The sequence below is a fragment of the Vulpes vulpes genome, chromosome 14, assembly GCF_048418805.1.
Source record: "Vulpes vulpes isolate BD-2025 chromosome 14, VulVul3, whole genome shotgun sequence".
NCBI classification, from domain to species: Eukaryota; Metazoa; Chordata; class Mammalia; order Carnivora; family Canidae; genus Vulpes; species Vulpes vulpes.
In genome coordinates, this window is record NC_132793.1 from 102,052,038 (window position 1) to 102,079,374 (window position 27,337).

The 27,337-nt window shown below is 46.1% G+C and overlaps 1 protein-coding gene across 5 annotated transcripts in view; it reads left to right on the forward strand.

The window, feature by feature from the left end:
* Positions 1 to 27,337, forward strand: part of ZNF592 (zinc finger protein 592) — a 75,294-nt gene that overhangs the window by 31,010 nt on the left and 16,947 nt on the right. For 3 of the 5 annotated variants that reach the window (XM_072737348.1, XM_072737352.1, XM_072737350.1), the window contains 2 exons: positions 13,739 to 13,822; positions 23,782 to 26,035. In XM_072737348.1, the coding sequence (XP_072593449.1) occupies positions 13,739 to 13,822; positions 23,782 to 26,035 (2,338 nt within the window). Of the gene's footprint in view, positions 1 to 9,289; positions 9,399 to 13,738; positions 13,823 to 23,781; positions 26,036 to 27,337 lie in introns of those variants that run through there. The other 2 variants (XM_072737349.1, XM_072737351.1) reach the window with 2 other exon arrangements.

The window sequence follows — 27,337 nt, forward strand, 5'->3', positions numbered from 1 at the left end:
GTCCTCTGGCCATTCCCCCCACCTCCACCCTCCCCACCTCCACCCTTTCTGGCCAGGGCTGGGACGTATTAACAAACTCTTGCTCCTCAATTTCTGTTTGTTTTTCTCAGGCCCATGAAAACTCATCCTTTTTATTAACATACTCTTTACTTAAGCTCTATACGGTGTGGCCAACTATGATTATTAATTGATAGAATGCATGATTCTGTATGGTGTGGGTTGGCTCATATGCTTGTGAAATCTTAAGGAAGAGGAGGACCAACTGTTTGGAAATAAAATACTGGAAAAGGGGATTCCTCAGAATCGGTATCCAGAATCTAAGTGATTGGAATAGTCTTGTAGCTAAAGGGTGGTTATAGATAGATGCATTGGAGATTGTTCTGGGAACAGAGGTGCGTGAACTCTTGGAGGGGGTGGGGAGCTTTTGATTGCATTTGAAGGAGAGATTGGTTTAGAATTTTCATCTTCCTTACACATTAGAGACAGAAAAGGAAGTTGTCACTCCTGTCCTCTACTCAGTCTGGTCATGGAAAGCTTTCCTACTGGATTGGAATCTTCCGTGGGGCTTGAGATTTATTGTAATACTTATGCTTTTGCAAAATTGGGAAGAGTTGTGGATCTTCTAGAGTTTTGAGTCTGATTCTCTTCAGTGAAAAATAAAATCCAAATAGACCAACCTAGATTGTGGACAAGTTATTTTTCTTTTAAAACTCTGAGGAGAATTACACAAGAATATTCATATAGAAGATTTAGGGACTGCAGATAAGTATGCAAAGGAAATAAAACTGATAAATTCTGTAACCTAGAGCTACTGTTAACGTTTTAATATTTAGTGTTTGTGTTAGATCTTTGGCTCCAGCTCTATCTTTGTATGTAACTTTGTGTTAACTTTCCCTTTTCCTACAAAAATAGGAACATCCTGAATAGGAGAGAATTCTGACATCTATGAGGTGGAGTGATTGCATGTTCTCAAAGTCTGTATATGTTTCTATTTCTGGGTTTCTGGTCCAGTATTCTCCCCCTTTGTGTTCTAGGAGTGTAGGATTGTGATATCTATCAGCTAATTAATTTTGAGAAATGTTTTAGGAGATCAGAGTACTAGTCCAGCCAACTATTTACTTTTATTTGAAGTGCAAAGTGTGTATGTTGAAATAACTAACATATCTGATCCTTTTTATGACTCAAAGGAAAGTTAATGAACACCTTTCAAGTTTGTTGTCACACACAGTCACTCCTCAAGCCCAACTGCACTTCTGGGCTGTCCTCTGTTCAATGTGTGACTTTGGGTAAGTACTTTTAGATTCTGAAGGTGTTGGATCAAGAGGAAATGGTAGCCCCTATTCTGTCATTACCACACTCCAGGAGATAAAAAGACTGATGATGTCTATACTTGTGATTGATTGTGGAAAGGGTGCCACAATGTTGAGTGAAAAAAAGGAGTGCATCCATTGAACAGATTAACTCCTGGCGTCCAGGCAGTGTATGTGTGTGTGTGTGTGTGTGTGGGGGGGGATCTGTATAACTTTTTTTTTTAATATTTTATTTATTTATTTATTCGAGAGAGAGAGAGACAGAGACAGGCAGAGGGAGAAGCAGGCTTCATGCAGAGAGCCTGACGTGGGACTCGATCCTGGGTCTCCAGGATCACGCCCTGGGCTAAACCGCTGAGCCACCGGGCTGCCCTTTTTTTTTTTTTTTTAAGATTTTATTTATGGGATCTGTATAACTTTGTTGTGTATGTTGATGAGAGCGCCACAATTACTGGATCCCCCTGAAAAAATGCTCTGGATAGTCCAGAGGTGGCATCTGGGGTCTTATGCAAAACTAAGTCTTCAGGCTTATTCAGAGAATCAAGTCCTACTACCCTCTAGATGTAACTCAGAATGCACTCACCTCCTCTCTGCAGAACAGAGTTTACTGTGAGATCTCTTTTCCTCTAAGTGGTGGGATTAGGTGGTTTTTACTTTTGTTTATATGTTTGCCTGTCACTTGAATTTTCTCTAGGTTTATATATCATCTTTACAAAAATAAAATAACCAGTCTATTTTCATTTTGGAGATAAATTTGAATGCCATAAGGCAAAAACTCAAACTGCTCAGGAATATGTCCCTACAGAAGAGGCATGATGCTGGAGCTGACCACCCCTCCTTCATATCTCAGGGGAAGATGTCTTTGTTAGATGTGAGGTGAATTAGGCTTGGCTTCTGACTAGCTAAGGCCCTGAATTCTGAGGTCCTAGGCTGCACCATCTCAGGAGTGATTAGAGTGTGACTTGTCTTCTAGCTTTAAATTCTGTGGGTGTTTTCTTCAGGAGTGCTTTTGAAGAAATCATTCCCTCTGGGTGTGGCCCTGGGCCTTCTCTCGAGGACCACAGGCTCCGTCTCCTGCAGGTCAATGTGGGGGATGCCTTGGTGTTACAAGCTGGGGGTCAGGGGACTGTAAACAGAGGGGTTCCTGGGCATAAGCCTCACATGTGTTCTGAGGATTTCCCTCCTTCTGGGGGTTCAGCTCATTCTGGTTATGAGGTGGGAGTGGGGTGGTTACTTCTTCCTCATTTCCATCCAGTCTTGGGGCTGAGGAACCTCTTATGCACACTGCCCTTGGCAAGCTGGAGCTGAACATGAGCCAGTGGAGTGGGCGCTGGCCCCACTTGCGTTCCCATAGTCTGCTTTAGAATCCGGCATTCTACTCCCATCTGCCCATTCAGCTCCTCAAGTTGAAGTTGTTCCTGAGCAAGCCAAAGGGCAGAGTGAGGCCAGAGAGAGAGGTTTCAAAGACAGGTGTCTATTGTAACTGCAAGCCTCTCAGGGCTGTTCCAGGGCCTGAAAACACATCTGAGGCAGAGGTTTGGCATCTTCAGAGAAGGGAGCCCGGGGGTGGGCAGTGAGCAGCTGTTCAGATTCTTTTTTATTTTATTTTATTTTATTTTATTTTATTTTATTTTATTTTATTTTATTTTATTTTATTTTATTCATCCATCCATCCATCCATTCATTCATTCATGAGACACACACACACACACACACACACACACACACACACAGAGGGAGAGAGAGAGAGAGAATGAGAGAGAGAGGCAGAGGGAGAAGCAGGCTCCATGCAGGGAGCCTGACGTGGGACTCCATCCCGGGTCTCCAGGATCGCGCCCTGGGCTGAAGGCGGCGCTAAACCCCTGAGCCACCCGGGCTGCCCAGCTGTTCAGATTCTTGTGGGGCTGGGCCCACCCAGCTCAGGCTCTGGTCTGTACCAGCAAGGGCTGCCCTCTGCCTCCCCTTGTTGGATAGACTCTCCAGACCTGAGCCGAACTGACTGAAGTTGTAAAAACTGCTTCACTGTCTGAGATTTCATTAAGGCTATACATCTTCAGGCCCTTAAAACATTAGATGTGTGGGAATCCCTAGGTGGCTCAGTGGTTTGGCATCTGCCTTCGGCCCAGGGCATGATCCTGGAGTCCCGGGATCAAGTCCCGCATCAGGCTCCCGGCATGGAGTCCGCTTCTCCCTCTGCCTGTGTCTCTGCCTCTCTCTATCTGTGTCTCTCATGAATAAATAAATAAAATCTTAAAAAAAAAAATTAGATGTGTGATTAATTCTACCATTAGCCTTAATTAGAATGTTTACTTGTATTTAAAATCCTATGGAGCCTTTTTGTAACTGGGCCATCACTGATCAGGAATCTGCTGTTGCTTCTGAACCGCCTACCCTACCCTGGGCCCAGCCCAGAGCTGGGTGCTTTGTGGAGCTTAAAGGAATCATGAGAGATGAACTTTGCCCTCAAGGAGTTCCCCCACTGAAAGCAATTAGAGAGCGATTTGCTTCCAGACCAGACGTGCCTTAAGGGGGCTTTTCTTGCAGAGGGTGGTGGTTACTTATAGATGGGTCATCCCTCTGAGATGGCTGGGCTTACCTCTGGGGAACATTCTCTGGTACCCAGAATGGATTGAATGGCCCTTTGGGAGAAGGGAGGTGCTGGCAATGATGTCATCTCATCTTTCATTTCTTCGCTTGTCTCCCTGTGACACTGCTCTCTAAGCACCTGAACCCTTTAGGAGGAGGTAGCCAGCAACCCACAAAATATGAACCCAGTGCCTGTCATTCTACCATTCTAGCTCCAGTTCTCTAAGTCTAAGGCTTTCATGTTTCCACTTAGACTCCCCTTTTAAAATATTTACACCCCCCCCTCCCCCGGGAGAGGTCAGACTCTTAGCGATTCATCACCAAATAGTAGCTTTAATTACCAGGAATTAATTAAGTCAACTGAGAGAAAGACTGGAACCCAGACAGGCACTTGGGGGCAAGAGTGTCTGAAGGGACACGCTCCTGCATGGCAGGTGAGGAGTGAGGGCAGCAGAAGACACTTTCATGCATATTAGTTGCTGCAGGCAGGTCCTGCCTGCTACCTCTGTGGGGTCGCCCTCGTGGTCCTGCTGGCTGGAGCACAGTCCTAGCCCTGGCCTAGTAGGCTTTGAGGCAGAGGTAGAATTAGGGCTGAGTCAAAGGGTTGGGAAGATTGTTTTTTTCCTTCATTTAAAAAATATATGCTTACTTTGGAAAATTTTGGCATATTCAAGAAGAAAAATTCCTCATAATTGTATACCTCATGATAGATGGCTAAAACGCACAGGCGGGGGGAATTGATTCTTCTATAGTATAAGTCAGAGGGTGTCACTCCACTCCCCAAGTCCTCCTGAAGCCTTCTGTCAAAGAGTAGAAGTCAGTCCTTTTGGTGACCCTCCATTTTCTGCTTCCTACCCTGTCTCCTCTGACTCCCTCTACTCTGGTTTGAGTTCTTTGAATGCACCAAGTACTTTCCTGCTTCACAACCTTTCCACTTGCTCTTCCCTCTGCCTAAAACCTCTACTCCCCCACGTTCACATGGCTTGCTCATTTGCTCAGAATTGAAAATACAGTCATTCTAATTTCTGATAATTGAGGAGCTCCTGTTGAGGAAGGCAGTATGACTTGTTATAAATCTACTTGTTTGTGTTTGTGTGTCTCTATCCAGTGGAGTGTCAGCACCGCATGGGCAGGGACCTGGCCCACAATAGGTGCTCAGTAACTATTAATGAATGACTGCACATGCATGTGTGAGCGCAGTGTGTGTATTGTAGAAACGGAGCAGGAAAGGACAGTGGCTAGAAGCTGGAGGGGGAAAGACTGAGTATGGAGGGTGTGGAGAGTGGGGACGATCTCAGCAGGAATGGAGAGTGGAGACATGGTCCAATGTGTTCCAGCCTCTACGATCTTATCTCCTACTGGCGCGGTGAAGGGGAAGGCAGTGACTTGGTCTTTAGGGCAGGCATAGAAGCACCTGCAGAAATATAAAATCAGTGGACTTGGTCTGGGTCTATAGTATGGAGGTTCTCAGAAGCCTGGCCCTAGGGTGGGAGCTGTGGAAGGTGATAGGAAACCACTTGAAGTTGTTGGGAAAAGTGAGTAACCTGATGAAAGTGGTGTTTGGGGAGGACTGGTCTCTGGGAGACACATAGGATGGCCGTGAGGGAGAGACTGAGATGGGGAGGAGAGAGAGCGGTGGCAAGGTTAAGGACGTGGAACAGATGACATCAGTGAGACTGGGTCATGGCAGGGTACTCCCCAACTTCTGTGCTGCTGCCTCAACAGAGGCTTCCAGCACTTCCAACTTGGTAGAGCTCAAGTATTGTCCGTGGGTTCCGATGAGTTTTGGAAGCAGGTGGAGTATAAGTAGGAGAAAGGGGAAAAGGAAGGGTCATTCTTAGGTTTATCATGTTGGCGGGTCTGGTGGTAAGCCTGTGCTCATGTCCGGTGCTCACAGACTGTAACCCAGAATCGGAGGCTTTCTCTTCTTTCTGGCCTGCTGAAAACTGTTCCTGCTGAGAATAGCTGTCAGTGCTCCTGGGTTTTCCTCTGAACCTACATATATACCAGGGCAGCATCTGAAATCCATTTGTTCGATCACCTTCTTTCAACTTCATTTTCTGTCTCCATAGTTTTATCTGTTTCTCAAAACAAATTGTCTTTGACTCACAAACCCATTTGGATTGGATTAATTGGCTGGAAATACTTATTTCTAAAGAGTTTCTGTTTCATTAGGCTTCTACCCTGTTTTTAAAGAGGCTTTTACCAAGATGAGATCAGTGGAGCAGTGATTTGGGTATAATCTTTTGGTATAAGCTATATGTTGAGATCGGTGTTTCTGATGTATTCATTCCTAGAATAAGTATTTGAGTGCTTGCTGTATGTCACACACCATTGTAGGCACAGGGAATATAACAGGAAACAAACAAAAATCTTACCTTCATGGGGCCTCACAACGTAGTGTATGGTATGAAATATGAGAGATGGTGTCAAGTATGACGGAGAAAAACAAAGCAGGGGTGGAGGGTAGGGAGGTTTGGTGGGGAGGCAGGTTTTCTGTTTTAAGTATGGAAGTCAGGGAAGTCTCATTGATAAAAAAAGACCCTTAAGGAGAGATCTACAGGAGAGGGGGAGCCATGCAGATATCCGAGGGAAAAGCCATCAGGGTGGAGAGAAAAGCAAGAGACAAAGTCCTTGAAGCAAGAGAAAGCTTGAGGAGTTTTGAGAACAGCAAGGAAGTCAGTGTGGCTGGGGTGGGAGTGAGATGGGGGACATATGGGAGAGGAGGCCTGAGTGGTCCTGCTGGGCTTGTAAGTCCTAGTGGGACCTGAATGAGATGGGAAGCCCCTGGTTGCTCTGCCTCCTTCCTGAGAGAGATGCCTTGGCTGTTGGCATGGAAGCCAAGGGGCTTCTGCAGCCACTCTTGGGTGAGATTGGGCCTGGGAGTCTGAATCATCTGGGAGCCTCTCCTGGGCCAGTCTCTTGGGCCATGCAGGCCTCCAGTGTTACCTGGAGCACAGGTGCCACTTCTGGGACTCATTCAGTGTCAATGCCATTGTTCTGTAACCGCCAGGTAACTGTCACAGCTTCGGATGCCAGGGCTCACCCCACTGCCATGTAGTTAGTTTCCAGGGAAGCCCAGAAGTCTGCTGTGTTAACAAGCTTTTTGGGTGAATTGTGAGACCAGTGGTCCCTGGACCACACTTTGGTCTATAGACCATGATTCTTAGCCCCAGAAATATCCATCACCTGTGGGGGTTTTAAAAAATGCTTGGCTGTACTCGCAAAAGATTCTGATTTAATTGGTCCAAGTGGGGGTTCAGCATTAGTGTTGGTCCCGGACTGTTCCTAATGTGCATCCAGGGCTAGAATCACTCATCTAAGGATTAAATAAGCTTCATACCTGTTAGTTCATGGGGACGTTTGAATGGGTAACTCTAAGAGACTTAATTCTGCCCCTCTGGGAAGGCAAAGGCAGGGCAGATCACCTTGCCAGGATTAACAGGAATCTTTCCCAGTAATGTTTTATCTCATTTGACTACCTCACTTCTCTGGGCCTCCATTTCCTTGCTTATTTGTAGAGTCAGTGGCTTAAATTTAATGGTTTCCTAGAGTCTCTTTGGTTCTGACAGTTCTTAATCTTTCTGGTGTTGGAAGAACCTCTAATCAGAACCTCTAATCTAGTGTTCTGGGGCACTATTTTCTGATGTTGGTCTTAAAACACCCTAAAGTGCCTCATAATTATGGCAGGGGATTGTAGCGAATGTCTCAGTAGCAAATTGAAGGGAGGTGTGTGCCATCTTCAGTAGCACCTTAGGAGGGTGAGGGTGTCGGAAAGCTGAAATGTGCAATCTGACCTTCCTGGTTCAGAGTTCCTAGTGGAACTCCTGGCTTGGTCCTTGGAGGCAGGTGGGAGCCTGGGTGTTCGTCTTGGTTTTGTCACTCACTGGTGAGTTCCTTGTGAAGTGGGAATTGTGTTTTATAAACTGTAAAGCTTCTATAAATCCAAACATGATAGGGTGGCCAGAGAGAAGCAGCTAGCCTGGGTCAGTGAAACCCGATGCTCAGGTTTGCCAGCCCCTCTCAAAAGCCAAGCTGTGTTACTAGGGACAAGAGATAGTTTGAGTAACCTGACAGCATCCAGTGGCTGCAGGAACTAGGGTTAACCTGCAGTGAATAACCAGGCACATTCATTGGAGCACCTCAGAACTCACACACTTAGCACAGTGGGTATAAAGCACCCCTCTGCCTGGCAACCACCTCTCTGATTTTGTCCTCACTGGGACAGCACAGTGTCTGCTTCGTAGTTTATGTTTTGAAATGTGATGATCCAATGATAAGAAAAAGTTTAGGGGAAAAAAAGTTTTTCTGGTTCTCTTCTGGAGAATTGGGATAATGAGTTTTCCTCCCACCCATTTAAAATTTTTCCATTAATGTTGTCTATATCTGTACTTAGAATTCAAACTAAAAAATAAATAAATAAATAAAAAGAATCCAAACTAAATGCTGGTCTCTCAAAGTTAAGACAAAAGTGAAGTCAAATGAGGGAATGCGGAATTGGAGTAAGCATGAGCAGAATTTGAAATGCAACTTTTCATTCTATCATTTGTGGGCATGCAGACCTGATGGGCTGCAAACCAGTTTCTCTACACTGGCCAATTAAACCCGATTCTCAGGCTGCTGTGGCCAAGCGTGAGTAGTTTTCCAAAGTTCCTGAGGTGATTCTGGTGCTTAACTGCAGTGAAGATCACCTAGCTTTAAAAAATGGGTTCAGCTTTTCTGTAACTTCTCGCATTCTTATCCCTTGCACAGTGCTTGTCCGTTTCCTGCCTCTCCCCTCCTGTGACTTTCCCCAGCTTATCTGATGCGGGCCCCTACCCACTCCCAAGCCCTCTGCATCCTCCGTGTTGGCAGGCCTCCTGAGCTGCATGGAGGGTACCCTTGTCTCTGCCCACTGTGCATGCTTCCAACAAGCCTACATTTAGGGATTCAGCAGCCTGCTGGGGCCCCCCGGAAAACTATGAGGTCAAGCTTGCTGGCCATTGAGGTTGGTGACATAATACTTAACATGTGCCTTTGCTATGTTGAAGTCAGTGTCGTAAGAAGTTTACAAATATTCATTCATTGAATCTCTACCACAGCCCCCTTTTTCATATTGGGAAACAGAGAGCTGAGGAAACCTCCATAAGGTCAACTGGCTAGGGAGTTGTAGAGCTGGGAGTTGAACCCATGTAGGGCCTGTGCTCTGAGCCACCAAACTGTGACGGGCAGCCACCAAACTTGTTCTGGGGCCTGCACAAGTCTTACCTTTGAATCTGGGGCTTTGAATTTATGTTTGGAGATTTTTCTCAAGGTCTGATGTCTACTTTTATTATTGTGATTATTACCTTAACTGACTTACACATTTACCTTCAGGCCTATTAAAAAACATTTTATTTTTCTTCTTTCCTTAGGTGGTGTTTGGAAACTAGACCATGTGCCTAGGTAGATGTTATTCCTTTCTCCATAGCTCTACACCCCCAGCAACGCTCACCACACCCTTGTTTTGAGAACCTCTCTGAGGTATGATGTCTAGGCTGACCTGAGCTGGCCTTGAGAAGACACAAGTGATGTCTTTATGTTCCTTGGTGGCTTTTTTTTTTTTTTTAATTGTGGCAAAATATACATAACAAAATTGACCGTTTTAACCATTTTTAAGTGTACTGTTCGTACATGCACAATTGTAAAACCATCACCACCATCCAGAATCTTTTCATCACTCCAAACTGAAACTCTGTGCCCATTAAACACCAACTCCCTGTCCTCTCTCCCCCATGACCCTTGTAAGCACGGTTTTACTTTCTGTCTCCATGAATGTAACTGCTCAGGTGCCTAGATTGCTAGGTGGAATCCTGTAGGACTTGTCCTTTTACACCTGGCATATTTCACTTAGCATAATGTCCTCAAGGTTCATCCATGCTCTAGCGTGTATCAGAACTTGGTGCCTTTTTAAGGCTGAATGATATTCCATTGTTTATTTATATCACATTTTGTTTATCATTTGTTGGTGGAAACTGGGTTGCTTTCATCTTTTGGGTATTGTGAATACTGCTGCAATGAACATGTGTGTAAAAATTCCTCTTTGAGACCCTTCTTTCAGTTCTTTTGGGTGTATACTCAGAAGCAGAATTGCTAGATTATATGGTGATTGTATGTTTAGTTTTCATTAGGAACTGCCATACGGTTTTCCATAGTGGCTGCACCATGTGTATTCCTACCAGCAGCACACAAGGAGAAATCCACATCTTCACCAACACTTGTTATTTCCTGAGTGTTGTTGTTTATAATAGCTATCCTAATGGGTGTGACCTTTGCTCATCTAGTTGGACTCACAAGAGTGCGCCAACCAAGCGCCCAGTCCTGAGAGTGCTGAAATATACACATGTAGAGAAAATAGTGGAATAAACCTCCATGTACTCCTCACCCACATCCAAGAGTTATTAATTCTTGGCTAATCTTTTTTCATTTATAAATATCCTCCCTGATCTCTTCCTCCTGCTCTGTATCATTTTGAGGCAAATCCCAGACATCTCATCATTTTTATTATTTATTGATTTTTAAAGATTTTATTTATGTATTTGAGTGTGTGTGTGTGTGTGTGTGTGTGCGCGTGCACGCGCACAAGTTGGGGGAGAGGCCAAGGGAGAGGGAGAGAATCGTAAGCAGACTCCGTGCTGCCTGTGGAGCCTGACATGGGACTCAGTCTCATGACCCTGAGATTGTGACCTGAGCTGAAAATCAAGAGTCAGATACTTAATCGACTAAGCTACCCAGGTGTCCCAATATCATTTTACATGTAAATATTTCACTTTGTGTCTTAAAAAGCTAAGGAATTTATATATTCCATTTTGTCTGATAGTAGAAGGGCATATAGGGGTGTTTCTTATTCTCTTTCATTCCCTGGGAGCATCCAGTGGGCACACATGTGGACACCTGATGTTGGATCTGTTGCTATACCATGTTGTTGGTGAAAAGCTGCCTTGACTGGTGCCTTGCTTTCCTGAAGAAGGCTGACTGCCCTTAGGTCTGAGTAGCAGTGGTGAAAGAGCCCATCCAGTCTCTGTTGAGAGGGAGGAGACAGAAGAGGGAGGAAGAAAGGATGAGGAAGAACGTGTGTGAGAGAGTGATGTAAGATACCCCAAAAGCATGTTCCTTGCCCCCTCCTCCCCGCCCCCAGAAAACCTTTTGCTTTTGGAATCTTTGGGACTATAGTTTCCCTGTGGTAGATGGGACTGGTGACACATGGAGAGCCACCAAACACATGGGTACCCGAAATGGGGAAAAAGTAAAATGAGTACTTTTTGTTTTCTGGAGCACTTTTGTTTGGGGAATGGAGACTTGGTTCCCAGCAGGTCTGAGGCCACTGGCTTTTTGCTTAAATCTGGGCATCCCTACTGCCAGGAGATGATGCTTTTATAGAATTCCTTGATGATGCTGTGTGAACAAAGAGGAGTCCTGTCCCTCTCCCTTCTTAGTCTCTGGGTTCTGTCTCCTTCTAACAAAATGCAGTGCCTGGTTAGTACTGAGATCTGTTTGCAAGTAAGGAAAGGGAGAGGCGGTAGAGGTTACAGAGTATCAGTTTTGTGTTGGTTCTCAGCTTTGTTTAAACTTTGTTGCCTGTATCTACTTTCTCTGAGTGTCATCTCAGTTGGCTGACCAGGGCTGCCTAATCCCAACTCCCTCCGCTTTTATCTCCTCTTCTTTTTATCTTTAAAAATAACAGCTTTGTTGAGATAAAATTGATATTATCATGGAACTCACCCATTTAAAGCACACAATTCAATGGTTTTTAGTATATTCCCAGAGTCATATTCCCTTTTAAGACTGAAGACTACTCTGTGCCCTGTTCTTCCCTTTGGTTCTCTGAGGTGACCCTCCTTCTCTGCTGGTGTCACACTAATCCCATCCTCAAGATGGATGACCTTATTGTGGGGATGTTGGCCAGTAGGCACTTGGCACCATCCAGTACTGAACTTAATCCCCAGAAGCCCAGGACTCACAGATGACTGCTGTGACCCCTCTTGCTTCGAGCAGACCCCTCTTGCTGGCCAGGCCCCATCACCACTCAAGTTCTCTCGTTTATGGCAAGTTTTAAAAAGTGAAACACAAAATATGTTGCAAACTTGCCAACTATTTGACTAGTAATAAACCTGCTTAGGAATCTGACTGTCCTTGAGCAATCTTAGTTCTGGACAGATGAGCCTGTCAAATCATTCCCCTTCCTAACAGTGGATTACCTTTCAGTAAACACCCTTTGTATAGAGACAGTGGAGACACAAATGATTATATGACATACCAGGTGGTGGGAAGGGCTTTGAAGAAGCAGCAGGTACAGGACTGAGATTGAAGGTGAGGATGAGGATGGGCACGTTACGTACCCTGATCATGGAAGACTCCTGGAAAAGGGATGTTTGTATCAAGACCTGGTGGCAGCGAGGAGTGAGCCCCTGCAGGTCTGAGGGGAAGGACGTTCCAGGCAGACGGAACAGTGGACTCAAAGGCTCAGAGCAGGGGTGTGTTTGAAGAACAGGGCAGAGGCCTGAGTGTACCTGGAGTGGACCGAGTGGCAGAGAGAGGATTGGGAGGCGGAGGGTACTTAGAGCCTCCCAGCCCTGAAGGCTGCCCTGCATGAGATGGGACCATGTCCAAGGAGAGGAGTGTGATCGATGGGTGTTGTAAGACCAGCACTCTGGCTGCTGTGTTGAGAATGAGTGGCAGAGGCAAGGGCAGCAGGCATCTGCAGGGACCCAAAAGAGAGATGATGATGGTGGAGGTGGTGGGAAATGGTTGCATTTGGAAATATTTTGAAGGAGCACTTGACAGGATTTGCTCTTTGATGGGAATTGGAGTATGAAGGCAAGAGAGCCCTGAAGGGTGTCGAGACTGGCCTAAACAACTGGAAGGACAGAGTGGTCACCTGCTGTACGGGGACATTGAGAGTTAGATTCTGGACCTAAGCTGTCTGAGATGCCTGTCCAAGTGGAATCCCAAACCTAGAATTGAGGAGAATACCAGTTCAATAATTTAGGGGGTGCCTATAGTGGGGCTAATGAAATAGCAGAAGAGAATACTTTACTGAAATAACTCCAGCAAAAAAAGTGAAAATTATGCCCTCAGAGGAGTGAGGGAAACACCAGGGAGGCCACTGGGGTGACCCAGTCAGAAGGTCCATTCCTCTTTTCTGTTGGAAGTCAGGGCCCTTGGTGAGCCTTCCATGGCACCTCAAGTGTGTGGCTGCTGCGTGTTTCCAGTGGGGTAGGGTGTGTGAGTGTGTGGGTGCTTGAGAATAGTGGCTGGGCCTTCCCTTTATGTTCTCTGCCAGATGTAAGTCTTGTCATTTGGTAAATGTTTGACAGGAGACTTTCTTCTTTAATTCTTTCTTTTCTCCTTCCTTCCTTCCTTCCTTCCTTCCTTCCTTCCTTCCTTCCTTCCTACCTACCTTCTTTCCTACCTTCTTTTCTCTTTTTTCTTTCTTTCTTTCTTTCTTTCTTTCTTTCTTTCTTTCTTTCTTTCTTTCTTTCTTTCTTTCTTTTCTTTCTTCTTCTCTCTTCTTTCTTCTTTCTTTTTTACTTTTAAGTAATCCCTACACCCAATGTGGGACTCAGATTCCTAATCCTGAGATCAGGAGTGGTACACTTCACCAACTGAGTCAGCCAGGTGCCCCTGACCTGCTTTCTGAGCCTAAGGTGTCCATGTGTTTCCAAATGAAGAGATTGGACTCGGCCAGTGCACTGGAATCAACTGGGAGAGTTAAAAAAAAAAAAAAAAGTGGGGATCTATCCCAGACTTGTTGAGTCACAATTTCCTAGCAGGAGCCTGGGGTTCTGTACTTTCAAGTCACTCCCCATGGTATTCTTTTGCAGTCGGTCCCGGAGCAGTCTGCAGACGTCGATTTGGAAGCCGCTGGACCAGATCATTTCTGAGTTCCCCTTCAGCTCTAACATCCTGTGAGTCTCATTAGAATGTTTGCAGCATAATTCTCTTCCTGGGCAGTGGGTTTTTTGGTGGGGGTAGGAGTGCGGGGAGGGGGAGAGGAGGAACTGCCTCTGGGCAAAGGGCACCTCTGGCAGGAAGAACGGGCAAGGCTCTCAGCCCTGGTTGGGGGGGCGGGGGGAGCATGAGCAGTGAGCACCAGCTTGCCTTGGGGATCCCAGTGTGTTAGCTCTCAGAAACAGAGGTAAAGGACATGATCTGAACTTTGGAGAGGCTTATGGGCTGATGAGAAAACTCAGGATCCCTTCACTCTGTAGGAAGTCCACCATAGTGGAAGGGAGGGGGAGCAGAAGGAGGGCAGGGGACCTGTGTTGTGTCACAGCACTCAGAAGGCATGAGGAGAAGGGGCTCTGGAGCAGGACCTTGGGGCCGAGGAGTTCTCGGGCAAATCTGTATTGCGGGTTGGGGGCCATTGGGGTGGGGTAGTCAGGAGGAACTGCCCAGGCCCTGACACAGAGGAAGTCTGTGAGAACCACTAGTGAATGAAAGGCACCCTTGGGAAGTGGCTAGAGAGGTGGGCAGAGACCAGATGAGGAAGGGCTCTCCACACTGGGTGGAGACTTGAGGTGTCTCCTGAAGAGGCCTTTTTTTAAAAAAGAGATTTTATTTATTTATTCAAGAGAGACACAGAGTGAGAGAGGCAGAGACACAGGCAGAGGGAGAAGGAGCCTCCATGCAGGGAGCCCGACGTGGGACTCAATCCTGGATCTCCAGTATCACGCCCTGGGCTGAAGGTGGCGGTAAACCGCTGGGCCACCTGGGCTGCCCCAGGATGGGCATCTTAAGCAGGACATCTCTGTGATTAGATAGATGTTTTACAGCACCCATGATAGGAGAGTGTGTGTTGGAAGGGGCTAAAACGAGATGGAGGAGAAGATGAGTGAGAAGCTTTGCTGTTTTACGTGGGTCCGTCGTCCACTGGGGCACCTGCTTTCTTGTCCTGTTGAGCGTCTCTTTGGGCTTCCCTTGCTGATGATTAGAGTACCAGGTGCCTCGTGAAATGAAGCACCGCTCCTGACCAGCTCAGAACACCTGTGTCTCGGGGCCCCTGGGACCCACAAGCAGGCCTCAGGTGTGCTCAGGAGGGCAGTGCTTGGCCTAAGGGAGAGAATCTGCTTGTCACTTCAGGTGTGAAGTTTTATGTAGAAATCCATAGTTTTAGGTTAACTAGCCCAGCCGTTGTAGCCTTGCCTGTTCAAGGAACAGAGATCCTTCACTGACGCCTGCTCAAGATCTCCTCATAGGTTAATTGATGACAGCATATGGGCGAAAGCCATTCTTGCACTTCACTGTTTCTTACTCTTTTTGCTCTACTGTTTCCTGGCCTGGGGCTTCATTCTACGTCTGGGAACATGGGACTTTATCCATGTCCTTTGATTTCATTGAGCTACCTTCTCTACCACTCACGGGCTCAATGTCTTTCTCTCATTGTTCAGCCAGAGTCCAGACTGAAGCTCCTACAAGTCACAGGAGCAGCAGCTTGCTCTCACTTGTGCTCCTTTGCTCTGTCTTTCCCCTTGTGTAGCTTCCATTTCTGGGACAGAAGTTCCCCCACCTGGCCACCAGCTCAGGCATTTTCTTCTGCTCTCACTTTTTAAGCAAGCACTCGTCTCATGCCTGCTTGCTCTATCATACAGCTTGAATTATTCTTTGCTCTATTTTCCTCTGGAATGCTCCTTCTAAAATAGAAAGCTGAGGGTAACTTCCACTTACCCCTTTGTAAACTCTTAACAGTTATAACAATAATTGAACACAGATTTTATCAACATGTAAGCTGTATTCAGTCATGTGGGGAGCAGGGCAAAGAGTTTACCCACAGGGTGTAAAATATATACACATCCATCCTTCGAGTCCTTCTCCAACAAGCAATAGTAAATTCAAGGAAACTGAATTTTATGGTTGACCAGTCCGATGTTCCTTGAATCTTGCTGCCTTTAACTTTCGTAGTTTAAATCCGTAATGTGTTGTTTGCTTCCTTATCTTATTAAACAATATACTGAGTAGAGATCAGATTTTTCTTAATGTTTTAAAGGTGCCTCTGTCCCCTTGATGTCCTGTCTGAACTTACATTAATCTACCGTTATTGAACTTGATACTGTTAAGAGAAACAGATGACCAAGTTTAATGTTATTCGAAGTTCAGAGGCTTCAATGCTGAGGGAAAGGAGGCTCATAGGTTTAGTGATAGTTCCTTGTTCCTAGCTCCTCAGAGCCCCCTCCCTCTTTTAAATTTCTGGATTTAAATAAGTGTGGATGTTACTACATGTATGTATTTTACCTGTGACAACTTCAGTGTATTTTCTGACTAATGAGTAATCTCTTATTTGTCTGCATCTTTTATTTCAAACTTCAGAATGCTTCCCTTTCCTCTCTAGTATTTTGAGGTTCAATGAACAAAAGTATATGTCAGTTATTCTCCCCCTCTCCCCCAAACCTTTGTCTCTCCAGAATAAAAGAGTTCTAATTTTTAAGCTCTTATTAGAAAGCTCTTCCATCTACTTTATAACTTTAGTCTTATTTCTTAGGGCCTCTTCCTTCTCTGGTATGTCTTTCTTAAGCTCCAGGGAACCAAAACCGGACAGCATATTGGCTGTGGACACTGGGTGGTTTTGATTAAGGGCAGTATCACAAATTGTATTTCATTTCCAGTATTCTTTCTGATAATGCCAAGTGTTTTCTGAGTCTTTTGGGATGAAACATGCAATATTGGCTGATGGCCAAGCCTCTTTATTGAACAGTGTAGCTGAGAACCCATTACTGTAAAAGTGTCATTAGGATTGCTTTTCCCTCAATGTTCCTTCATATTGGCCTGCACTGGTGTTCCTTTGCCATAATTTCATCCATTCATATAGCCTCCTGAGAACTTGTTGTCTTTTAATTTTGTATTTTGATTTCTGCAACAGTTTTAAGGCCATTTGCAGTCTTGAAGATTTCACTTTATTGCCTGATGGTGTATTTATTGAGTACTTAATGGAGAATGCAGTGATGAATGAGACAGATAAGCCTCTTCCCTCATGAAACTTACAGCCTAATATTCTGCTAGATCATTGGTTCTCAAAGCATTTTGAATATGAGACCTCCTTTTTAAATTAATGTTTTCACAGGCTCTCATTCAGTAGTGGTATGTATGTAATATGTATGTATGTATGTATGTATTTATTTATTTATTTATTTATTTATTTAGAGTAGGCTCCATGCCTAGCATGGAGCCCCATATGGGGACTGAACTCTACGACCTTGAGATCAAGACCTGAGCTGAGATCAAGAATAGGATGCTTAACTGACTGAGCCACCCAGGTGCCCCAGTAATGATGGTTTTTGTTCTTGTTTTGTTTTTTGAGAGGGTGAGGGAGGGGCAGAGAGAATCCCAAGTGGGATCCTCACCCAATGTGAAGCCTGATGCAGAGCTGGATTCCACAACCCTGAGATCATGACGTGAACTGAAATCAAGAGATAGACGCTCAGCCTACTGAGCCACCCAGTTGCCCCAGTAGTGGTATGGTTTGTTTTGTTTTGTTTTGTTTTAAAGATTTTTTTTACTTATTTGAGAGAGAGAGCGAGCCCGTGAGTGGGGGAGGAGCAAAGGGAGAGAGACAAGGAGACTCCTTGCCCAGTGCAGAGCCCAACGTGGGGCTCCATCCCATGACCTCGAGATTATGACCTGAATCAAAATCAAGAGTGGGACTCTCGGGCAGCCCTGGTGGCACAGCGGTTTAGCGCTGCCTGCAGCTCAGGGCGTGATCCTGGAGACCCTGGATCGAGTCCTGCGTCAGGCTCTCTACATGGAGCCTGCTTCTCCCTCTGCCTGTGTCTCTGCCTCTCATTCTCTCTCTGTGTCTCTATGAATAAATAAATACAAAATCTTTTATTTTTTATTTTTAAAAATATTTATTTATTCATGATAGAGAGAGAGAGAGAGAGAGAGGCAGAGACACAGGCAGAGGGAGAAGCAGGCTCCATGCCGGGAGCCCAACGTGGGACTCGATCCGGGGACTCCAGGATCACGCCCTGGGCCAAAGGCAGGCGCTAAACCACTGAGCCACCCAGGGATCCCCCCAATACAAAATTAAAAAAAAAAAAAAAGTGGGACTCTCAACTGAGTTAGTGATTTTTTTTTTTTTTTAAAGATTTTATTTATTTATTCTTGAGAGATAGAAGGAGAGACAGAGCCAGAGACACAGGCAGAGAGAGAAGCAGGCTCCATGCACCGGGAGCCCGACGTGGGATTCGATCCCGGGTCTCCAGGATCGCGCCCTGGGCCAAAGGCAGGCGCCAAACCGCTGCGCCACCCAGGGATCCCCAGTAGTGGTGTTTTTAATGGCTGGTCGCTGAGACCACATATGTGTATATGAAGTTGGGTATTCTTATGGGTTGGGAACTACGATTTATGGAAGTATTAAGCTCGAGTCCAGACCTGGTCCATGGGTTCAGAACTCCACTCCTTGTGGTTCTTCATAAATGACAATCACACTCACACATACATACAACATACATTCACCCAGGTTTCAGTTTTTTAAAATTATTTTTTGGTGGAATTTAAACATTTAGAGTCTGTGGAGATTCTTACTAGTTCTGCCATAATCATATTGTTTCTACCCCCTCAAAGAATTCTAATAGGCTAATCAGGCCTGTTAAAGTCTTTTGTGTGTGTGTGTGTGTGTGATAAAGTCTTTTTAGAATTAAGGTGTTCCTTCTCCTTCGTCTGTTGATATGTTTACTTAAGTGTTTGATAAAATTTCTTGGGCAAGTAGTAGATCCTGTAATAAAAAATAGGGATATCTATATATTTTTAAGTTTTTATATCTTCCCTGAAGAGAAACTTACCTAGAAAGAGTACGGTGTCACTCTCAACAGTCATGGAATTGCTCCTTATCCCCATGAGGGTGGCTCATGTTGTACCATGGTTAGCCTAGGCCACAGAGAACTGGTGAGCCTGCCTTGCCTATTGACTAGGCCACTCTAGATCACTTGGTGAGCTCACCAGGCCTGATCTGGTCTGTTCAGATGCTTCGGAGTGCACCCTGCTGTGTGCTCTGCAGGGTGAGCCAGGTTTCTAGGCTGGTATTTGTGGACATGGGGTAGAGGCCATACCCAGGCTCTGGTCCCAAATGCTGTCCCTGCCTAAATCAGCAGCTGTGTGAGGTTTGTGCTTCCCAGCCTACAACAGGTTGCAGACACAATAAAAAGCTGAAGCTTTTTATTTTGACTACACTTTTTATTTCAGTTAACTTTAGTTCACTGATTTTCTAGCTGACAGTCGTCTGCTGAGTCATGCCAGATGTGCTTCAAGAATTTTATATTAGTGATTTTTGGAGTCCTGTGTAAAAAGCTTCCTAATTTCTTCTTCTTTTTGTGTATTAAAATATAACTTAATAAAATTATGTAAGCAGTATAACTTAAATAGTTTGAATAAATAAATTGAAAATGCAGATAAAAGAAAGAAAATAATCTCATCTGTTGAGATACTTTTAAGATTTTAGAATGTTCTTCTAGCCCTTTTCATAAACACTGTATATAATAAAAATTTTTGTTTTAAATAGAGATTTTACTATATATATATATACATTACAGTATCCTTCCCTTCCCACTTTGTATCAGGAGCATTTCTCATAGCTGTAAATATTGTATTATAATGATGCCTATTATTTAGTTGTGTTAATATAACATAATTTATTTTTTTAAAATTTTTATTTATTTATGATAGTCACAGAGAGAGAGAGAGGCAGAGACACAGGCAGAGGGAGAAGCAGGCTCCATGTGCCGGGAGCCCGATGTGGGATTTGATCCCGGGTCTCCAGGATCGCGCCCTGGGCCAAAGGCAGGCGCCAAACCGCTGCGCCACCCAGGGATCCCCTATACCATAATTTATTGAACCAATTTTCTCTTGGGACTTTGGTTGTGTCTCATTTTTTGTTATGAAGGAAGTTTGCTATAAATAAGTATGCAGTGATTATCTTTGTCACATGCATCTATATTAGGATAAATTTCTGGAAGTTGAATTATTGGGCCTCATGTATGCATTGCTAAATTGATGTTAAAATAGGTTTTATCAGGGGTGCCTGGGTGACTCAGTCGGTTAAGTGTCCACTCTTGATCTCCACTCAGGTCTTGATCTCAGGGTTGTGTGTTTCTCTTAGGTGTGTAGCCTACCTAAAACAAAAACAAAAAACAGAAGGAAATGAAATGCTTACTTGACCACATCTTCACCAACACCAGGAGTTACTTTTTGAAAATCTTGGTCAATTTGGTAAGCCCAAAATGGCTTCTCATTGTTTAAATTGTATTTCTCTAATTCCTTGAGAGGTAGCAACTGTGTTTTTATGTATTTGCTGTCCACTTTTGTTTCTTTTCTAAATTGTGTGCTCAGTACCTTTGCTTATTTTCCTAGTGGGCTGCTTATCTTGGACTTACTGCTTCATAAAGGCTTTTTCTATAGTAAAGACATTAATGATGGTAACTGTCTCCTTGCAGATATTCCTGTCAGTTTATTGTTTGCCTGCTAACTTTGTGCTGGCAGGTTTTTGACGACTAGAACTTATTGTTGGTAGTCTTTTTCTTTATAGTTTCTTTCTTTGCTTTTATAACAGGGTACATTTTGATTAATTTCTCTTTTCTACCTATAAGCAGTGTGATACTTTAGAGCAAGTTTTGAAGGCATACAAGCAGATACACCAAAAGTCCCTTGTTCATGTCTATTGTTTGCTGCTGTTTTTGGTCTTCCTTACTATGAGTAAACAGAAAACAGGACTTGATCTTTGGCTTTTAAAAGCGTCAGCTTTGGTATTTAAGATCCAAAGGTTATAAAGATTTTCCTGCTGCCGATATTAAGCTGTTACACTGTATCCCTGCTCTGAATTTCCTTGCAAAAACATACCTTACCTTATCTCTGACCATTCTCAGACAATCCCTGAGATTTCCCTGTGTGGAGAGCATTACTTTCTTCTGATGTAATAACTCTCTATTCTAAGCTCCTGTGACTTCACGTTGGACAGTAGTAGGTTCCCCACTAATCCTTGCACATACCACCAACTACTGCCTCTCTTCCCTCACATGTTTTTTCAGCTCCTTAAAAAGACCAATCTACTCTGCCTATTTCCCTCAATCTTTTTTTTTTCCCTAGATGGTAAAAAAAAAAGGGGGGGGGGAGGGGAAGAAACAAACTTACCCAGCATATATCACAGAGGCATTTCCTTAAAGTTAGGATCCACCTATCTAGTGGTTTACTTGGTTTTGGGATATTAGTGCTCTCACCAATAGCCAGAATATTCCCCTTGATTATGAGCTCCTATTCCAGGGGATGGTTATTTGTGTTCAGGAACTTTACATCTCATTTCAAAGAGATATCCTGCCAATTGTATTTAGTTTAGATAATTGGTATTTCACTTTATTATTATCTACCATAATTAGATATATTCCCATTAGGAGATATTTTTCATTTTCTATGAGAACTCTTCAGCAGGCAGATGTGTTTTTTGGGGAGTTGGGACGGAGCAAGAAACCAACCCTGCAAACTTGTTGATCCCACGGGTGGTGATAGATATATCTCTGCTATGCCACCTGCTTCCCTGTGGGTTTTTTTTTTTTTTAAGAGATTTATTTGTTTGAGAGAGAACATGAGTGGGGAGAGGGAGAAGGAATCCTCAAGCAGACTCCCCTCTGAGTGTGGAGCCCAGTGAATGCAGGGCTGGATCCCAGGAGACTGAGATCATGACCTCAGCTGAAATTAAGAGTTAAACTAAGTTCAACTGACTCAGCCACCCAGGCGACTTTTTCCTAAGTGGGTTTTTTCCCCCTTTATTTACCCCTTTTAAAATTATAAAAGCAATCTATCACCATAAAAAGAGTTTTGAAAAAATAACCACCAGTAATCCCACCACCCTGCATCATTATTTTTCTCTTTCTTTTAATTTTGGCTCAAATACATATTTAGCTTTACATTCTTATAGTCTGACATTTTTCATATTTTTTTTAACTTAGCACTATAAGTGATTTTTTTCTTTCTTTTTTTTTTTAGATTTTTGTTTATTTATTCATGAGAGACACAGAGAGGCAGAGACACAGGCAGAGGGAGAAACAGGCTCCATGCAGGGAGACCGATGTGGGACTTGATCCCAGGACTCCAGAATCACGCCTTGGGCCAGAGGCAGGCACCAAACCGCTGAGCCACCCAGGGATCCCCTATAAGTGATTTTTTTTTTAAAAAGATTTTTCTTAAGTAATCTCTACCCCCAGCATAGGGCTGGAACTCCCAACCTTGAATCAAGAGTCACATCCCCCCAGTGACAAGAGTCAGCCAGGAGCCCTAGCACTATAAGTAATTTTCCATGTTGCTGTGTAAATGTCATAATTAGGATTTTTAATGGCTACATAATAGTCTATCAATTATTGTTGTTTTTTAAAAGATTTATTTATTTATTTACTTGTTTATTCATGATAGGCAGAGAGAGAGAGAGAGGCAGAGACACAGGCAGAGGGAGAAGCAGGCTCCATGCCGGGAGCCCGACACAGGACTTGATCCTGGGACTCCAGGATTGCACCCTGGGCCAAAGGCAGGCGCCAAACTGCTGAGCCACCCAGGGATCCCCTAGTCTATCAGTTATTTAATCAATCCCTTTTCTTGGACATTTAGATTCTTTGTGTGTCTCTGTCTTTTGTGTTGTTTTAATAAGGGATGTCCTTCTGTATATAGCTTTCGGGAATTTTTGTTCTTAGGATAAGCCTTAGGCTTCCTGGACCCAAGGATTTACCATGTTTGGTTCTGTGCAGCCACAGTGCTGCTTTCTGAAAGAGTCGTGTCATTCTATATCCAGACAGGTTTTCAGTGTAAGTGTGGTGTAAGAAATAGGCGAGTGAGGTTCTGGGATGCCGAAGAAGATGCTGGATCCGTGGGCTGAGCAAGGGAGTTGGTGGGGTTTTTCTTCCTCTTTCCAGCAGGTTGGAGCCAGCTAGCTCCATATTTCATCTGAATGTGAATGTGACAGTGATTTCCTGACAGGAGGCCTCTTTCCCAGTACTCTGGCTCTCCCCTATCCCAGGACTGCTATAGTTCTCCTTCTCTGGAGCATGAAGGAAACAGCTGGGGTTTCCTTTCTTTTGTATTAAGTTGAAATAAAATTTGGGTCTTCCCTGACACTATTCCCTGGCCCATTTGATGACCATGTGGCACTTGAGAGTCGCTCTGCCCCTCATGTTTAGCTGTCTGTTTGCCAGCCAATCACAGTTGTAGATGAAAAGGAATCAAGCAGACACTGACTAAGGAGAAAAAAAAAAAGGCCTAGGAGATGATATAATTTGCTGGAGTTTATTTATGAGACAGTTAGCATTAATCCTGGCAATAGCAAATCATCTTGGATTTGATTGAATTCATGTAGCAGCAAGAAACCAAAATTACAAAATTAATGATTTAATATTAGGAGTTTAATTAGCAGAAGTTATAGTCATGTCTCATCTATGAATCAGAAGTTTTCCAAAGAAAAGAGATGCTGAGCCATGGTTTGTTCATTTCCTTCTTTCCTTCCTTCTTTCCTTCCTTCCGTCCGTCCGTCTGTCTCAATGATTGATTTTTCACTAGTGCATGTGGTTAGGGGGTGATAATAGTCCCTGAGAAATTAAGGGAGTGTGGTATGAGTGCTCTCTCTTTTTGGCTATGGAACCAGCCAGGAATTTCCAGGTATTGATGCTTAGGTCTGACCAGGCGTCACTGCATATAAACTTCTCTTTCCACCCCTCCCCCAATACCTCCAGCATTTTGGAAACCTGTTGGGGTAAAAGCCAGGTGTGTGATTTCCCAGAATCTGGGGGTTTGCCTATGTGCATCCTGGCTGTGTGCATGTGTGACAGTGTGATGAAGATGGTGCTGGATGGAGTCCAGTGGGATCCTGGGGATCACTGATTCTGTTCTGTTTCTCTTGTAGCCCTTGCCAGCATCCAGCCATGGGGGATATGAAAACTCCAGATTTCGATGACCTTCTGGCTGCCTTTGACATCCCAGACCCCACCAGCCTTGATGCCAAGGAGGCCATCCAGACCCCCAGTGAGGAGAATGAGAGTCCCCTCAAACCTCCAGGCATGTGTATGGATGAGAGTGTGTCCTTGTCTCACTCAGGTTCATCCTCAGATGTGCCGGCTGTGAGTGTCATTGTCAAGAACACCAGCCGCCAGGAGTCATTTGAAGCAGAGAAAGACCACATTGCTCCCAGCCTCCTACACAATGGTTTCCGGGGCTCGGACCTGCCTCCAGATCCCCACAGCCTGGGCCACAACTGTGGGAAGTTTGATTCCACTTTCATGAATGGAGACAGTACCAGGAGTTTCTCTGGCAAGCTAGAACCTTCCAAGTCAGAGCCGTTACCGACCTTTAACCAGTTCAGTCCAATCTCCAGCCCAGAACCTGAGGATGCCATCAAAGATAATGGGTTTGGAATGAAGCCCAAGCACTCAGACGGTTATTTCCCACCCCCTCCTGGGTGTGGGCCTGTGGGGGGCCCAGTCCTGGAGGCTCTGGCTAAGTTTCCAGTCCCAGAGCTCCACATGTTTGATCACTTCTGTAAGAAGGAGCCCAAGCCAGAGCCTCTGCCATTGGGGGAACACGAAAGAGGTGGGCAGAAGGTGGGGGAGCCTCACAAGGAGCTGGATGCCAGTCGATTCTTTGGGGAAGCTCTGGAATTCAACAGCCACCCCAGCAACAGTACTGGAGAGCCTAAGGGGCTCACCCTGGAGCTTGGTACCTGTTCATCAGTCCCCCCTCGGCAGCGTCTGAAGCCAGCTCATTCTAAGCTTTCCTCTTGTGTTGCAGCCTTGGTGGCCCTGCAGGCCAAAAGAGTGGCCAATGTCACCAAGGAGGACCAGCCTGGCCACACAAAGGATCCCTCAGGGCCCACGAAAGAGGGCTCCAAAGGCAGCCCCAAAATGCCCAAGTCACCAAAGAGTCCCCGGAGCCCTCTGGAGGCCACCAGAAAGAATATCAAGCCATCAGACAGCCCTCGGAGCATCTGCAGTGACAGCAGCAGCAAAGGCTCCCCTTCGGTGGCTGCCAGCTCCCCACCAGCAATTCCCAAAGTCAGAATCAAAACCATTAAGACATCATCAGGGGAAATCAAACGGACCGTCACAAGGATCCTGCCAGACCCTGATGATCCCAGCAAGTCCCCCGTTGGATCACCTCTAGGGAGTGCCATTACCGAGGCCCCAAGCGAGGTGCCAGAGGACGAGGTCACTGCCTTGCCGGCAGTGGCGCACTCTCCGGAGGTAGGCACAAATTCCGGGAGCCCCCCGGGTGACAAGAAAGGGGATGAGAGCGCACCGAAGGCCACTGACTTGGCATCTCCCTGCTGCAGCTCAGGGTCTCGGATTCCAAAGGGGGCTGTCCCCAGCTCAGAGAAAGGCAAGAAGCAGCAGCAGAGCACAGCGCTGCAGGCCTCTACCCTGGCGCCTGCCAACCTCCTGCCCAAGGCTGTGCACCTGGCCAATCTGAACCTCGTTCCCCACAGTGTTGCTGCGTCAGTGACGGCCAAGTCCTCGGCACAGAGGCGCAGCCAGCCACAGCTGCCACAGATGTCGGTGCCCCTGGTCCACCAGGTGAAGAAGGCTGCCCCGCTGGTTGTGGAGGTCTTCAACAGGGTCTTGCACAGCTCCAACCCCGTGCCCCTCTACGCGCCAAATCTCAGCCCACCTGCGGACAGCAGGATCCACGTACCGGCCAGTGGGTACTGTTGCCTGGAGTGTGGGGATGCGTTTGCCTTAGAGAAGAGCCTGAGCCAGCACTATGGCCGGCGGAGTGTCCACATAGAGGTGCTGTGCACGCTGTGCTCGCAGACACTGCTCTTCTACAACAAGTGCAGCCTGCTCCGGCATGCCCGTGACCACAAGAGCAAGGGGCTTGTCATGCAGTGTTCTCAGCTGCTCGTGAAGCCCATCTCTGTGGACCAGATGTTTGTGTCGGCCCCGGGGACCTCCCCGGCCCCTGCAGTCCCAGTCCCCCCATCGTCCCCCAAATGTGGCCTCACGTCAGGCAGTGCCAGCCCAAGCCTTCCGGCTTTGCCGCTCTATCCAGACCCCGTGAGGCTCATCCGGCACGGGATCAAGTGTCTCGAATGTCACAGGCAGATACGCGACTACGTGGCTATGGCTGCACATTTCCAGAGGACGGCGGAGGAGAGCGAGGGGCTGGTAAGCAGAGCCTTCCTGCGATGGCTGTCGGCCCCCCGGGTGTACACGAGCTCCATGCTTGGGCGTGGAGGAAAGCTCCTTGTGCGGGGGCACTGGTGGCATCTTAGGAGTCTTAGAAGAAGACGTCTGGCTTGCTGGTTAGTGACCCTCCTGAATGTGTAGCGCTTGGTCTTGGTTGGGGAAAGGGTCCTGCCCCCAGCTTGGGGGGGCACTCTGAAGATTTACTAGCTGTGTCTGTGGCCATGTCCCACATTCTGCTCAGCTCCCACTCTGTTGGGTGAGCAGGGCCCCTCGTCTGGCCTGGGCTGGTCTCTGGGAGGTGTCAGTACGGTCTCGGCACGTGCCCAGAGAGTTTGGGGATGGGGAAGTATGTCCCTGCCCCACACCTCAGTCTGTACCCTCGGCACTGTGTTGTCGGGGCAGTTCCCTGTGGGGACAGACACTGCATTAGGCCGAGGTAGTGCCGAGGTAGGACCGAGGAAGGAGAGTAGACTGGCACACGTGCTGTTGCACAGGCCTTCAGGACCTCTTTCATCTGTGTCCCCACCACTCTAGGGAGGCCACCACGCTCATCAGCTTGTTCCAATTTTTGGTACGCTGATGAGATTGGATTTTGTTTTTTTTTTGAAGACAGTCTGTGCTGAAAATAGCCATTGGCACCTCTGTGTCAGTGGCTGTCTGTGTTTGCAAGGTCCTGTGAAAGCAGGCCTCCTGACATGCCTCCAGAAGTCTCTCTTCTTCCTCCTCCAGGGGACTCTTTTCCACCCAGCTGAGACCAGAGCCACCCCCTCCCTGAGCCCCCTGTCCTCCTCAAACAGGGCTGCAGATGCCTGGGAGGGAAACAGAGCAGCCCTTTTCACTCCGGTTCAGCAGAGGCCTGGGTCCTTCCTAGTCTGCTGGCCCATGAGCTTGGCGCAAAGCCTTCCAAGTGAGCGCTGTGTTGGGAGGCTCCCTGGTCAGCTCTTGCAGCCCAGCAGAGACAGGGCTCGCTACACAGCTGCTCCAGTGTGAAGCAGATGAAGTTTGGGGCTAAAAGGCTTGTGAACATGGCTGCACAGAGTGCCTTGCAGGGACTTGCTCATGGTGACTCCGGGCAGAGGGCAGGTGCTGTATGGACGGGACTTTTGAGTGGGACCTGCAAAGGGAATGTAGGGGCGGGGGAGGGACAAGCATGTTCCAGGTGTAGGGAACAGAAGTTCAGGAAAGTGCCAAGTGCACTTGAGGAGGCTGGGGGGCATCGGGGTGGAGACATGAGGCAAGATTGGTGGCCTGTGGACCTTCTGCAAAGTGCCATAGGCTCGC